A 16,277-nucleotide genomic window follows, 5' to 3' on the forward strand; every position below is an offset into this window, starting at 1 on the left:
ACTCCCTGAGGGCCCAATTTTTTTTTAATGCCATGGACAAACTTTGGTACATACAGGGTGATGAAGGTAGTGGTAAAGTTTCATTGAAACCGTATGTGTAGTGTCAGAGAAGAAGTTGCAAATGTTTGTGGACCGACGGATGGATTGACGACGTGCCATCCCATAAGCTCCTCAGAAATACGCTCCAGGTGAGCTAAAAATTGGAAAGTGGAAAGAAGGGTCTTGCAAAAGGAAATAACGACATAAGAGAGACATGAACATATGGGTTAGACTGGAAGACAGATCATCAAAGAAAATCGAAATTTTTTAAGTTGCTGAAAATACTTACATTTTGAAAAGGCTTTGGAAATTGATTGCATGGAAATAATTGCTTTTTAGCTCACCTCAAACATAGTTCCGGAGAGCTTAAGGGATTGCGCATCGTCAGTCCGTCCGTCCAGCCGACCAAACATTTGCAACTTTTCTCTGAAACTACACACACAATTTTGATGAATCTTCATCACCCAGTACGTACCAAAGTTTGTTCACGACATTAAAACAATAATAATAATTAAATAATAATAATAATGATATAAATATCTGGCCCAAAAGGGATATACGGGAGTTGTCCCCCAAAATAGGCGTTTGCTTTCTTCTCAGAAACTACACACACAATTCCAATTAAACTTGACCACAACCTTCATCACCTATGATGTACCAAAGTATATTCACTGCATTAAAAAAAATAATAATAATAAAAAAATCAAATGGTATTTACTTTCTTCTCTGTTAAATATTTTGTGGGTTATCCATACCTACCAGTAGTTCCCTGGTTTCCTTATCCAGCCGCTACCAGGTGAGTGCCCAGGGGACATTTCCCCTTTTTATAGACTCTTTTAGTGATAAAGCTCAAAAATCCTTTATTTTAGTTGTGTGTGTGTGTGTGTGTGTGTGTGTGTGTGTGTGTGTGTGTGTGTGTGTGTGTGTGTGTGTGTGTGTGTGTGTGTGTGTGTGTGTGTGTGTGTGTGTGTGTGTGTGTGTGTGTGTGTGTGTGTGTGTGTGTGTGTGTGTGTGTGTGTGTGTGTGTGTGTGTGGTGGTGTGGGATCAGGGGTCTCACATGAGAAAATACAAATTGCCTTTTCGGAAGGTGAAGTATATTAATTTTGAAATCCATCAATGTAATCCCATTAACCATTTTACAAGTCAAAATAAAAGCACTACATCAAAATGAATATCACAAGAGATGGCTATATGTTGGTAGAGACAGCAGCAAACAAAAGTGGAACGGTATTGCGGGAGGAGGGAAACATTCAGGGTCATCGATTAACAGCCTTTCATTTCTAAGAGGTTGTTACTGTCACGGCTATGCATTGTGGGACAATTATAATTAGGAGTATTCATTGCAAGTTTAGGTGTGCTGCCCCAACATTTTTGGTAATACAATGATCAGTAACTATTTGAGATGTACAATTCAAAGCTCAAACTTAATACCGAAAACATATTCCCTCATAGAATCCTAAGTGACCTCAACCAAAAACACAGAGGAAATGGGACACATTCCAATGCAAAGGAGATAATAAAAAAAACTCTCTCTCTCACCCTGTCTTGGCAAACATCGCCCAGCTGTGCATGAGCTCCCGGCTAAATGCACGTTCTTCACTTGTATAACGGAGACTCCGGTTGAGTGGAAGGCCGAAAACAAACTCGATCTCATAGCCATGGAGAACGCCCATCCATTGTGGCCAGGGTAAGTTCGAAGCACGCTGGTCAAAGAAGTAAAAGTAAACGTTGTTGCCAAATTCGGCATACCTCGCAGCCATCTCTACCACAGGACAGATTACATTGTAGTCCCCGACCATGTCCTCAATGGCATCCCGATTTTTCATGGCATCATTCTGAGCCAACCAGTCGGTGTATTGTAACACGATTGCATCCAGGCTAACCTCATTTCCTTGTGGCACAATCATGGGGATATTCTCCAGGAAATCCTCCCTGCTGATGAGGCTCTCATGGTCTTTGCTGAAACCAGGAGCTCCATAAATCAAGAAGAATGAACCCTCATTACGATTTACTCCTAACAAGAGATCAGTTTTCTTGAATATTCCCTGCTGTAGGAGAACAGTTGGAGAATCAATGATGAAATGTCCATCAACAACAGGCACAAAGGGGAATCTAAAGATGCTTGGTTCAATGACAACATCTCCTTCCTTGTTGACAATCTCTTGAGGTGGCTTGGCATATAGACAGTGCAGAAGCTCGTTATCGCTGTCTGTTGTGCACCCGAGTGCCTGGGCCAAGGCCTCGGCCCGTCGTCGTGCCTCTGCATCTTCTACCGTTGCCCATGGAGCATTGAGTACCCCACTCTGAAGGATGGCACGCTGAAAAAACTGCTGGCTGTGTCGTGATAGCAGATGTGATGCCACTGAAGCACCTCCTGCACTTTCACCAAAGAGCGTCACACTTTGGGGATTACCCCCAAACCTATGAATGTTCCCATGCACCCAGCGGAGAGCAAGCTGTTGATCAAACAGACCAGCATTTCCAGGCACCGGACCACCTGGTAAAGAAAGGAATCCGAGTGCGCCGACACGGTAGTTCATGGACACAACGATGACACCCTCTGCTTGAGCCAAGTACCTCCCATCATACACATTCAGTGAGGACGTGCCATATGCAAATCCTCCTCCAAAGATCCACACCATGACGGTGGCATTCTGTGGCTGAGGAGACGGTACCCAGATGTTTAAGAAGAGGCAGTCCTCGCTCATTGGTGTGTTGGCATTCCACATCTCAGTGCCCCAAAAGCCTGGGAATTCTGTGTCCTCAAATTGGTAACACGAGTTAGGGAACTGTGTAGCCTGGAGAAGCCCTTTCCATGGCTGACGTGGTTCAGGCTTCTTAAAACGCCGCTCTCCGACAGGAGCTTCACCATAGGGAATTCCAAGGAATGCTGTTACTGAGCCCAAGGGTGCTTCAACTCGCTTGCCCAAAACCTGGCCATCCTTCGTCCATACCATAACCTCCGGGTCTTCAGCCATGATTTTCATGACCAGCGAAAGCGAGAGCCATAGCAGAGATACCAACCACATGTTCCTGCCTCCGTTTCTGATGGGGCGATTGTGTACGTCTTAATGTATCCTACGTCTATCTCTCTCACCTTTATTGCCTGGAAAAAAAGCACAACGTAATGACATAATTCCAAAACAAAATGTTAGCGTTTTAATATGTATGTATGTATGTATGTATGTATGTATGTATGTATGTATGTATGTATATATATATATATGTATATATATATATGTATATCTATATATATATATATATATATATATATATATATATATATGTATATCTATATATATATATATATATATATATGTATATCTATATATATATATATATATATATATGTATATCTATATATATATATATATATATATCTATATATATATATATATCTATATATATATATATATATATATATATATATATATATATGTATATATATATATATATATATATATATATATATATATATATATATATATATATATATAACATTTGATTAGTACAACAGACTTCAATATGCATTTCAATAAAATGGACATTATCAAAGCTTTTTGACTTGAACTCTTCAGAATAAAACCGCAAGCAGATGAAGAAGCACCACCAAACTCTCATTTATAAAGTTACAATGTAATATCCACAACAATGATTGGTTGAGAGAAAGGATGGGATTACAAGATTGGCGGAACCACAAAGCATCATGAATCATGAGTAGGTGGAAATAAACTGGCGGAAATGAAACAAAACTGAACCCTCATGAATAATGAATAGGCAGAGATGAATCACCAAGAACCAGCAGAAACGTAATGCTAATTTGCTGAGGGCTAATCAGAGAGGGAGGGGTGTGGTTTTCATGTTGACTCAACGTTGACTGTGGTACAGTCAAGCCATCATAATGAAAATAGATGTAAAGTTTGGACAAATTCCGTCTTCAAAGAATTGGGTTGGTTGACCTGATGAATGTGGCCTCCATTGCACAAAGGTGAGCTAAAATGCGTCCTCTACTCAGGATTTTAAACCAGCCAATACAATAATGTTCTGCACACTGAGGATAATTATTCAGTAAATGGAAGCCAATTGCAGAGGCACAGGGAATAGTTGTCATACTATTCATGATGCTCTGTGGTTCCACCAATCAGATAATCCCATCCTTTCTTTCTCCCAACCAATCAATGTTGAGGACATTACATTGTGACATCATAAATGAGACTTTGGTGCTTCTTCTTCAGCTGCTTGTAGTTTTAGTCTGAGTGCAAGTCGAAAGGTTTGATGTCCATTTTATTGAAATGCATATATATATATATATATATATATATATATATATATATATATATATATATATATATATACATATATATATATCCATGAGATATGATCTATATCAATACCATCAAGTCAAACATTAAATTGATTTTCCACAAAAAATTACATTTTCTTGAAACACAAAATGATTTGGCTACATGCATGTTAAAACAGTGGTTGAAAAGTTGGAATTTGAATTACAATTACTCATGAAGAGCTCATCCTAATGGACAGGTTAATTCCCACTGAATTACCGATGGGTTAATACCAAAGAATTGGCGCATTTAGATATGATTTGTAATACTCCCTCCCAAAGAGAGAGGCGAAAAACGATAATATTTGCAGAGAGACTTGGAGTGCTCCCCCCACCCTGAACTCCTAAGACTGCAAGTTTTTCTTTTTACCACCTGAACCCCCTCCACCCAATATGCTCTCGCCCCCCACCTCCCGGAGTACAACTGTCACCGCCGGTCTTCAACTCATTCGTATAGTGGTTCAGGAGCGCATCGAGTATTAAAAAAGAAACATAAACAAACAGACACTTTTCAAATGGAAGTACGATTACTTTAAGAGTTTATTTTATTGGAGGAAGAGAGAGTTTTTCGCAGAATATTCTAATGTTCCACCAGGGAGAGAGGGGCTGATACGGAAAGGGAAAGAGAAAGAGAGTGAGGGGAAAAAAACTTTATACAGGTGGTGAAGCTCATTGAAAGAGCAAAGTAGCTGGGGGAAGGGGTCAGCAGACAAATTGTGACAAAGGGACAAACAGGACAAGAAGTAGAAATATGGATGTAACCGCATGAAGGGAGGAGTTGCAGGTAACATGCTCTGCAGACTTAATTAAGCTCACAGGTACAAAAACAACATGAAAATGGTTGATTTTTTTTTTCTCTGCTGTGAAACATAATAAGGTGCTGACATTTCAGGCTTTTCACTTTGGCGAAGCAAAAGAGGTACAAATATGCGAGAAGCTGTGATGTGGCGGTGGGCAACAGACTTGAAATTATGGGGAAAAGCACAAAATAAACAGTCTCGAAAGACAGCTCCATAGCTAAGAGAGGAGGTGAATGAAGGGAGGTGGGTCTTAAGTTTAGTTCGGGGAGGGTAACAAGAAAATAACTTCTGATAGGATGTGTGTGGCCTGGAGCGGCAAGGGTTTGGCAATGAGGTGAGAGGGCAGAAGTGAAAAGACCAGAATTGGAATGGTAAAATACTGTAAGACCATAAACAAGAAGCATACGATACCCTGAGACGAACCATTCCGTCACAAGATGCTCATGATACAGGGAGTTTCCATTGCCTGAATATGGGGAGGTGATAAGATGGGAAGCAGGAGCAGTCCTCGTCCACAGGTGAGCAATATACATACTGAGACACATTGGATGAAGGCCTTCCACGAACTTCCGAGGAATACTGTCACTGAGCCCAAGGGTACCTCAACTCTCCTGCCCAAAACCTGACCATCCTGCATCCATACAATAACCTTTGGGTTTTCAGCCATGATACTCAAACAAGAAAAAAGAAGAGCCACAGAAGAGATACTAACCACATGTTCCTGTCTCTGTTTTCGATGGCACGATTGTGTATGGCTTTATGCATCCTACATCTATCTCTCTCACCTTTATTGCCTGGAAAAAAACACGTAATGACATCATTCCAAAGCACCATGTTGGCGTTTTAATTCCATATATATCCACGATATATGATCTGTATCAATCCCAAGCAAAAATAGCATCCCTTTACTTGAGTTACTCTCTGTAGACTACTGTCATTACCTCTGCCACTAAAGGTGGATGGAGGTTGTGTTTTCACCCCTGTTTGTCTGTTTATTTGTCTGTGAGTAGGATATCTCAAAATGTTGGGGATGGATCTGGACAAAATTTGGTGGACGGTTGGGTGTGTGACATGGATTAAATAATTAGATTTTGGTGAAGATACAAATCTGGATCCGGATAGGAGAATTGTTAATTTTTACAACTGATTCTTCACCATTGAGAGAAGGGGTGAAAAAGACATAAAGCATGATATCCATAGTTGTAGATGGCTTTGGACGAAACTTGGTGGATGAGTTGGGAAGGTGACAAGAACAAGCAGATTCGATTTTGGAGGTCTGGATCCAGATCCGGCCTATTAGAGGGATACAAAACGTAAACGGTTCAGCTTGGCAGAGGTATGCGCTCAACTGAGGGCAGTTCTAGTAAGAACTGTAACCAACTATGGTACATGAGAGTACATCTCTCAGATACCATAGTTTTAATGATGCCATTTTTGCCTGGGATATCATCAAGACAAACATAAAATTGATTTTCTACAAAATATTATATTTGCTTCAAGCACAAATTTCACTGACTGATGTAGCATACTCTGTTACAGAGCGTTGGTTTCACAGAAACCGTTTCTTGGCAAGAGTCATGCTGGGAGTTTTGCCATCCATCTCCTGGCAGTAGTTTGGGTTGGAATTCAAAATTTGGCCATGTTTTTTTTCTTTTTTTGTGTGTACACTGTCGAGGCTCGTATGAGAGCGAACACACAGTACAAACAACAAGGGGAGCAGGAGACAAGAGGGGCAGGAGAGGGAAGGAAAAAAGTGTGGAACAGAGACATAAGGAGATCTGTGGGAGGGAGAGGGATGGGGCTTTGATTAGGGTAAAGGGTAAAGAACATGGTAAGTAAAAGTAAAACACAGGGTAAAGAAGATGGACACCACAGGGGCATTCAGGAAGAAGAGCAGGGAATATGAAGGAGGTGGGTTTGGGGTGGATTAACAGAGGTAGAAAAGATCCTGGTTTTGGATGGGGGATGGTGGTGGTAAGAGATGGTGGTGAACAGCTGTTTTGCAGACCTGGAGGGAAGAGAGGGATTGAAGAGAGTGAGAGTTTGTTCCAAAGGCGGGAAAAAAGAGGAACGAAAGAGTGAAGGCGAACAGTGATTCTTGATTTTGGTAGTTTTACAAGAAGGGGGTTGCTGGTGGACCTTGAGCACCTTGCAGAAATATGTGGGGGGAGGGGTGAGGCCGGAGAGGAGACGGTAGAAGACAGAAAGACCACCGACCTGCTTGTGGTGAGAGAGAGTGAGAGATCCAAAGACTCAGCTTCATCGCAGGAGATACCAATGATCCTAAAAACCTTGGTTTCCACACCGTGAAGTCGAGAAAAGTGAGAGAAGGGAGCACCAGCCCAGAGGGGAGAGCAGTACTCCATCAGGCTGCGGACGAAAGCTTTGTATGTGGTCAGGATGTCAGGTGTGTCAAGGAAGGACTTGCACTACGGAGGACGCCCAGTCGACGATGTTGCCGGCGATAGCTCATCTACTCTTTGCGAAGGAGACCATGAGGTCTTTAACATCCACCAACTAATGCCGGCAAACGGGGACACCCAGTGTAACATCCACCTGAGGGATGGCACTTACATTGATGAATCACTCTACCTGTGAAACACCGGGATGACAGTTTATTGCGGGGTCTGGATTTGAACCCAGGCTCGACGGCTTAGAGGTGAGTTTGTGTACCTCTAGGCTATCCTATCAGCCGACAAATGGATGTGACTACATTTAAGCCAAGCCACAAAACGGTTGAAAAAGTTAATCAGCAATAATTGTCATTCAAATTAAGCTTTTCTCTGATGTGGCACTATGCAGATATCTTTACAAATGCTGTCGATTATATATTTTTTAACTATTATTGGGTTTTTTTCGATCATAAATCACAGGTATGTATCAAATTAAAATGATGGTATGTTGCTTTGGAATTGCATTTCATTACTTTGTGCTTTTTTTCCAGGCATTAAAGAAGAGAGACCGACGTAGAATACATCAAGACATGCTTAATCGAATCATCAAAAACGCTGATATTGACAGAGGAATTGAATTGGCTGTACGGAGATTTCTGAGGTGGCGGCTCATTTTGGACAACTGGCTGAAGACATGATCTACCCGAGACAGGTTTTTGAAGCCCAGATTGAGCCCAGAGACTATAACTTTCCCAGCAGTTGACCACATCAATAAAATGGAGGATTTGCTAGTTGGCCCTTATGAGGGGGAAAAGGGAAAAGGAAAAGCCCTTATGAGGGGGAAAAGAGGGGGAAAAGTGAGAATGGGTCTTTCGTGAACTAAAAGACATGTTCCAGGTAGAAGACCGGTTGTTTAATATCCCAAGGTCAGCAGAGAGGGATGTTGCTGCAACCTGCCTGGCAGAGGGCTGCACAAAATGCAGTCATCTGCAAAATGATACAATGGATTTGCCTTCTACAAAAAAAGATCAAATCAATCAGAACAATAACAGCCCCCTGGAGGGCAGTGTTAAAGCTAGATTACTATTATTTACCTCTGCCACCAAAGGTGACGGAGGTTATGTTTTCATCCCTTTCTGTCTGTTTGTTTGTTTGTCTGTTTGTACACAGGATATCTCAAAAAGTTGTGGACGGATCCTGATGAAACTTTGTGAACAGCTTCGGTGTGTGACGAAAACGAACTGATTAGATTTTGGTCAAGATGCGGATCCGGACACTAGAATTTTTAAAGTGATTCTTCACCATTGAGAGATAGGGCGAAACTAACATATATCACGGAATCTCAAAAAAGTTGTGGACGGATTTGGACGAAACTTGGTGAGCAAGTTGGGTGTGCGATAAGGACGAATTGATTTGATTTTGGTGAAGATCCTAATCCAGATCCGGATACAACAATTATTTAATTATTAAAGTGATTCTTCACCATTGAGAGATAGGGCCAAAACTATGTAGTGCTGTGTAGCATGATATTTCAAAAATGTAATGGGCCCGATATGTTCTCGTGGATCAGGCATGACGTGGTGGAGGTAAGCGCTCCACCGAGTGCCCTTCTAGTCTTTAAAGCTTCAGTCCTGGACACGTTTTTCCCTGTTGAGAAAGCCCTTTTTTCTTCTTCTTTTTTGTATGCAAAGACAGGCTCATGGAGAAGCTGGAACACTTGACAGATTAGGATGTAACAGAACAAAGGGAACAGCAAAAAGAGAAGTGGGAAACACCGACAGTAAGGTTGAGGGACAACATAGAGGGAGACTTGGACAAATAAGGGGCATATGGTAAAAAGAGATCGAGGCCACACGGGGTGGACAAAATGGATACAGCAAGCTCTCGGGAAGGGAAAACTGGGAATTTGGAAGAAGGTGGGCTTGGAGGTAGGGGTTTAACGGGGGTAGAAATTGTCATGGTTTTGTATGGGGGATGATCTGAAATGGTGGTAAACAGTTATCTTGAACATCTGGAGGGAAGAGAAAGATTGACGAGACTGAGGAAGTTATTTTTATACAAAACGGTGAAAATAACAAACGTCATGACAAAGTGAAACACACGATGTACTTTAACCCAAAGACCAAAATACACGGTCATATGTAAAGCCATGTTAATACCTGCCAAAGTAAAACTCATGCACTCTGTCCTTCAGGCCAAAGTACATGGCCATATAAATGACTTGCATATCCTGGTCATTCGGGTAAAATACCTGGCCATACAACGAGCTGCTGTTTTTGCCTTCAAGCATTTTAAGTGTTAAAATGCAGGGCTTTGGCCTCGGCTTGAAGTGTCCGCATTGCACGAGGAGGCGCTTTTATCATATGTGAACGATAGCAAGAGAAGAGAAGAGTCGACATGGGACATAACCATGGACCACCACAAAAAGAGTCAGCGCACAATGCTCACACAGATCACCAGAAGTTCATATTAACACCAGGCCCACAGAGTGCTGTTTGACCCTGAGAGACTTTGTCAGCCAGACGGCAATCAACTTCAAATGAAACAGGACGCAGCTGTGCCACTGATGCAGTGCCCCTGTTACCAGTAAGCTGGTACTCATTTTGCTGACCTTGGAAGGATTACAGGCTGGGTCAACCCACCTGGTGTTATTTCAACAGTCAAAAAGGGACTCAAACTCAAGACCTGAAGATCTTAAGCCAGCCACCTCAACCATTAAGCGAACACCAGGCTTCTGTGCAACAGTACCACGGATTTTACAAATTAAAGCTTTCATCTCGGACGTTGCTGCTTCAGACTAAAGTCCTCATTGCCAAGTGAAGATGATTGAGAAGGGTGATGGTTCTCTCCTGAGGATCAATCAAAAGGACAACTCCTAAGGGGTAAATTAAAGAAAAGAAAAAGGGACACATGCGATAAAAAGAGGGACAGACACATGAAGAGAATATAATATAAGAGACTGAGAGACATGCAGACAGCAGTATGCTCGATTGAATTACACAGGGGAGGCTAATCGATCAAGCTTGCCGAACATCCGAGGATGGGAATTTAAAATAAATAAAGGGGCACGTTATTTTGGGTGACATTGAGGAAAATAAATGCACCCCAAAAGCACAGAAAAAATGGTGGAATGGTCTATTCGCACCTTTTCATTTTTCATATGTTCAATGCCGTGTCACGAAGAGTGTCCTGTCAGTGTGTCACGAAGAGTGTCCTGTCAGTGTGTCACGAAGAGTGTCCTGTCAGTGTGTCACGAAGAGTGTCCTGTCAGTGTGTCACGAAGAGTGCCCTGTCAGTGTGTCACGAAGAGTGTCCTGTCAGTGTGTCACGAAGAGTGTCCTGTCAGTGTGTCACGAAGAGTGCCCTGTCAGTGTGTCACGAAGAGTGTCCTGTCAGTGTGTCACGAAGAGTGTCCTGTCAGTGTGTCACGAAGTGTCCTGTCAGTGTGTCACGAAGTGTGTCCTGTCAGTGTGTCACGAAGTGTGTCCTGTCAGTGTGTCACGAAGAGTGTCCTGTCAGTGTGTCACGAAGAGTGTCCTGTCAGTGTGTCACGAAGAGTGTCCTGTCAGTGTGTCACGAAGACTGCCCTGTCAGTGTGTCACGAAGACTGCCCTGTCAGTGTGTCACGAAGAGTGCCCTGTCAGTGTGTCACGAAGAGTGTCCTGTCAGTGTGTCACGAAGAGTGCCCTGTCAGTGTGTCACGAAGACTGCCCTGTCAGTGTGTCACGAAGAGTGCCCTGTCAGTGTGTCACGAAGAGTGCCGTGTCAGTGAGTCACGAAGAGTGCCCTGTCAGTGTGTCACGAAGAGTGCCCTGTCAGTGTGTCACGAAGAGTGCCCCGTCAGTGTGTCACGAAGAGTGCCCTGTCAGTGTGTCACGAAGACTGCCCTGTCAGTGTGTCACGAAGACTGCCCTGTCAGTGTGTCACGAAGAGTGCCCTGTCAGTGTGTCACGAAGAGTGCCGTGTCAGTGTGTCACGAAGAGTGTCCTGTCAGTGTGTCACGAAGAGTGCCCTGTCAGTGTGTCACGAAGAGTGCCCTGTCAGTGTGTCACGAAGAGTGCCGTGTCAGTGTGTCACGAAGAGTGCCGTGTCAGTGTGTCACGAAGACTGCCCTGTCAGTGTGTCACGAAGAGTGCCCTGTCAGTGTGTCACGAAGAGTGTCCTGTCAGTGTGTCACGAAGAGTGTCCTGTCAGTGTGTCACGAAGAGTGTCCTGTCAGTGTGTCACGAAGAGTGTCCTGTCAGTGTGTCACGAAGAGTGTCCTGTCAGTGTGTCACGAAGAGTGCCGTGTCAGTGTGTCACGAAGACTGCCCTGTCAGTGTGTCACGAAGAGTGTCCTGTCAGTGTGTCACGAAGAGTGTCCTGTCAGTGTGTCACGAAGAGTGTCCTGTCAGTGTGTCAGGAATAGTGTCCTGTCAGTGTGTCACGAAGAGTGTCCTGTCAGTGTGTCACGAAGAGTGCCCTGTCAGTGTGTCACGAAGACTGCCCTGTCAGTGTGTCACGAAGAGTGTCCTGTCAGTGTGTCACGAAGAGTGTCCTGTCAGTGTGTCACGAAGAGTGTCCTGTCAGTGTGTCAGGAATAGTGTCCTGTCAGTGTGTCAGGAATAGTGTCCTGTCAGTGTGTCACGAAGAGTGTCCTGTTAGTGTGTCACGAAGAGTGCCGTGTCAGTGTGTCACGAAGAGTGTCCTGTCAGTGTGTCACGAAGAGTGTCCTGTCAGTGTGTCACGAAGAGTGTCCTGTCAGTGTGTCACGAAGAGTGTCCTGTCAGTGTGTCACGAAGAGTGCCCTGTCAGTGTGTCACGAAGAGTGCCCTGTCAGTGTGTCACGAAGAGTGCCCTGTCAGTGTGTCACGAAGACTGCCCTGTCAGTGTGTCACGAAGAGTGCCCTGTCAGTGTGTCACGAAGAGTGCCCTGTCAGTGTGTCACGAAGAGTGTCCTGTCAGTGTGTCACGAAGAGTGTCCTGTTAGTGTGTCACGAAGAGTGTCCTGTCAGTGTGTCACGAAGAGTGTCCTGTCAGTGTGTCACGAAGAGTGCCCTGTCAGTGTGTCACGAAGAGTGCCGTGTCAGTGTGTCACGAAGACTGCCCTGTCAGTGTGTCACAAAGAGTGTCCTGTCAGTGTGTCACGAAGAGTGTCCTGTCAGTGTGTCACGAAGAGTGCCCTGTCAGTGTGTCACGAAGAGTGTCCTGTCAGTGTGTCACGAAGAGTGCCCTGTCAGTGTGTCACGAAGAGTGTCCTGTCAGTGTGTCACGAAGACTGCCCTGTCAGTGTGTCACGAAGAGTGTCCTGTCAGTGTGTCACGAAGAGTGTCCTGTCAGTGTGTCACGAAGAGTGCCCTGTCAGTGTGTCACGAAGAGTGCCGTGTCAGTGTGTCACGAAGAGTGTCCTGTTAGTGTGTCACGAAGAGTGTCCTGTCAGTGTGTCACGAAGAGTGCCGTGTCAGTGTGTCACGAAGAGTGTCCTGTCAGTGTGTCACGAAGAGTGCCGTGTCAGTGTGTCACGAAGAGTGCCGTGTCAGTGTGTCACGAAGAGTGTCCTGTTAGTGTGCCACGAAGAGTGCCCTGTCAGTGTGTCACGAAGACTGCCCTGTCAGTGTGTCACGAAGAGTGCCCTGTCAGTGTGTCACGAAGAGTGTCCTGTCAGTGTGTCACGAAGACTGCCCTGTCAGTGTGTCACGAAGAGTGTCCTGTCAGTGTGTCACGAAGAGTGTCCTGTCAGTGTGTCACGAAGAGTGTCCTGTCAGTGTGTCACGAAGAGTGTCCTGTCAGTGTGTCAGGAATAGTGTCCTGTCAGTGTGTCACGAAGAGTGTCCTGTTAGTGTGTCACGAAGAGTGCCGTGTCAGTGTGTCACGAAGAGTGTCCTGTCAGTGTGTCACGAAGAGTGTCCTGTCAGTGTGTCACGAAGAGTGTCCTGTCAGTGTGTCACGAAGAGTGTCCTGTCAGTGTGTCATGAAGACTGCCCTGTCAGTGTGTCACGAAGACTGCCCTGTCAGTGTGTCACGAAGAGTGCCCTGTCAGTGTGTCACGAAGAGTGCCCTGTCAGTGTGTCACGAAGAGTGCCCTGTCAGTGTGTCACGAAGAGTGCCCTGTCAGTGTGTCACGAAGAGTGCCCTGTCAGTGTGTCACGAAGAGTGTCCTGTTAGTGTGTCACGAAGAGTGTCCTGTCAGTGTGTCACGAAGAGTGCCCTGTCAGTGTGTCACGAAGAGTGCCGTGTCAGTGTGTCACGAAGACTGCCCTGTCAGTGTGTCACGAAGAGTGTCCTGTCAGTGTGTCACGAAGAGTGTCCTGTCAGTGTGTCACGAAGAGTGCCCTGTCAGTGTGTCACGAAGAGTGTCCTGTCAGTGTGTCACGAAGAGTGCCCTGTCAGTGTGTCACGAAGAGTGTCCTGTCAGTGTGTCACGAAGACTGCCCTGTCAGTGTGTCACGAAGAGTGTCCTGTCAGTGTGTCACGAAGAGTGTCCTGTCAGTGTGTCACGAAGAGTGCCCTGTCAGTGTGTCACGAAGAGTGCCCTGTCAGTGTGTCACGAAGAGTGCCGTGTCAGTGTGTCACGAAGAGTGTCCTGTTAGTGTGTCACGAAGAGTGTCCTGTCAGTGTGTCACGAAGAGTGCCCTGTCAGTGTGTCACGAAGAGTGTCCTGTCAGTGTGTCACGAAGAGTGCCGTGTCAGTGTGTCACGAAGAGTGCCGTGTCAGTGTGTCACGAAGAGTGCCCTGTCAGTGTGTCACGAAGAGTGCCGTGTCAGTGTGTCACGAAGAGTGCCGTGTCAGTGTGTCACGAAGAGTGCCCTGTCAGTGTGTCACGAAGACTGCCCTGTCAGTGTGTCACGAAGACTGCCCTGTCAGTGTGTCACGAAGAGTGTCCTGTCAGTGTGTCACGAAGAGTGTCCTGTCAGTGTGTCACGAAGAGTGCCCTGTCAGTGTGTCACGAAGAGTGTCCTGTCAGTGTGTCACGAAGAGTGCCCTGTCAGTGTGTCACGAAGAGTGTCCTGTCAGTGTGTCACGAAGACTGCCCTGTCAGTGTGTCACGAAGAGTGCCCTGTCAGTGTGTCACGAAGACTGCCCTGTCAGTGTGTCACGAAGAGTGCCCTGTCAGTGTGTCACGAAGAGTGTCCTGTCAGTGTGTCACGAAGAGTGTCCTGTCAGTGTGTCACGAAGAGTGTCCTGTCAGTGTGTCACGAAGAGTGTCCTGTCAGTGTGTCACGAAGAGTGCCGTGTCACAGAAACAGCATGTGCCGTACAAAAACGGAGCGCATTTCAGGTAAATAACGATCTTAGTTTCGGAAAATAAACATATTAAAATAAAGTAACGAATGTCTCCGACTCGGGGTATTCATTAATGGATTATAAAAGGTGCGCAGGTGGCTTTATTTGCCCATTTCGAGTACCACGAAAATTTTCTTCAGCTTCTGAAACGTGTACGATAAAGCCGGTCGTGGGTTTTTCAAATCCCGATGATTTAAAAAATACACGTATAAATTTCATTCGTGAGGTAATTGTCGAATAACTGCAAGCATGCAGATTCCAGGATTTCCGTGCATCCTCGGCGGACAGCACGGGAGGGTCATCCCCAGAATCTCCCTCAAGAAAATCTGCGACTTATTTCGCGTTTCCCGAAGCAAAACGCCAGAAAATGGCAGCTTGGAGGAAATCTCCACATTGCAAACCGAGCAAAGGCAGTAATCTGAGATAAATTTACAAAGGATTATCTGCGGGAGCTGGAGCGACAACTCACCTCACGCTCCGCAACGCCCGGGAACTCTCCCGGAATGCACCCTCCCTCGCACGCCGCGCTCTGCACTCCGGGCGGAAATGCGGGCTTGTTATGTGAGCTCGATGTCGGGATGACGGGTGGGGGCTCGGATCGAGAATGATTATCGCGAGACTCAGCTGCGGATGAGAAGGTTGAAAGAATCCAATTCTCGTGAGAGTTCGAAGAGGACTGGCAGCGGGATGGGCCTCTGGTGAAGATGATAGGATGCGCGCGAGAGTTCTTTTCGTGTTTAAAATCCAAGCTCGTGAAGCCATGCCTCCGAACTCTCACGTCTGGATTATCAGAATGTAAACAATTCGTGGCTGAAATTAGGCAGGCTCTGGAGACTTCTGCAAAAACAAATTATACTATATATATATATATATATATATATATATATATATATATATATATATATATATATATATATATATATAATATAATATACACAGTATATGAAGATATATATACATATATACAATATAACATACACAGCACATACATACATAGATATAAAAGTTGAGCCTGAGGTTGGCACAGTGGTTAGGGCAGCGGCTTTGGATCCAAAAGGTCCTGAGTTCAAGCCCCGTTAGGCCACTGAATTAATACACCAGGGGGGTTGACTCAGCCTGTCATCCTTCCGAGGTTGGCGAAATGAGTACCAGTATACTGGGCCGGTGTATACCCCGGATAAAATAGGTGTACCATATCCCTGTGTCGTAAGAGGCGACCAGGGTTGTGTCAGGAAGGGCATCCGTCGTAAAACATGTGCCAAATCACCATGCGGATCATACAGATGATCCGCTGTGGTGACCCCAAACGGGAGCAGCCGAAAGAAGAAGACATACATAGATATAAATATATATATATATATATATATATATATAATATAATATACATTATAATATCATATACACAGTACATATACATAAATAAATAATATACACAGTA

The 16,277-nt window shown here is 44.8% G+C and overlaps 1 protein-coding gene across 5 annotated transcripts in view; it reads right to left on the bottom strand.

Annotated features, from left to right (window-relative positions):
• LOC147026581 (acetylcholinesterase) overlaps positions 1-15,434 on the bottom strand; it is a 97,838-nt gene extending 82,404 nt beyond the window's left edge. For 3 of the 5 annotated variants that reach the window (XR_015058407.1, XM_085882140.1, XM_085882143.1), the window contains exons 1-2: positions 15,309-15,434; positions 1,580-3,146 (exon numbers count right to left, since the gene is read on the bottom strand). Coding sequence is in view for 4 of the 5 variants with exons in the window: in XM_085882140.1 (XP_085738266.1) it covers positions 1,580-3,069 (1,490 nt within the window). In the remaining variant the exon portion in view is untranslated. Of the gene's footprint in view, positions 1-65; positions 222-383; positions 472-1,579; positions 3,147-5,894; positions 5,967-15,308 lie in introns of those variants that run through there. The other 2 variants (XM_085882142.1, XM_085882141.1) reach the window with 2 other exon arrangements.
• Positions 15,435-16,277: the final 843 nt, after the last annotated feature.

This window comes from Eptatretus burgeri, chromosome 5 (genome assembly GCF_056783735.1).
Source record: "Eptatretus burgeri isolate ZD-2024b chromosome 5, Ebu_testis_v1, whole genome shotgun sequence".
In the NCBI taxonomy this organism is placed as follows: Eukaryota; Metazoa; Chordata; class Myxini; order Myxiniformes; family Myxinidae; genus Eptatretus; species Eptatretus burgeri.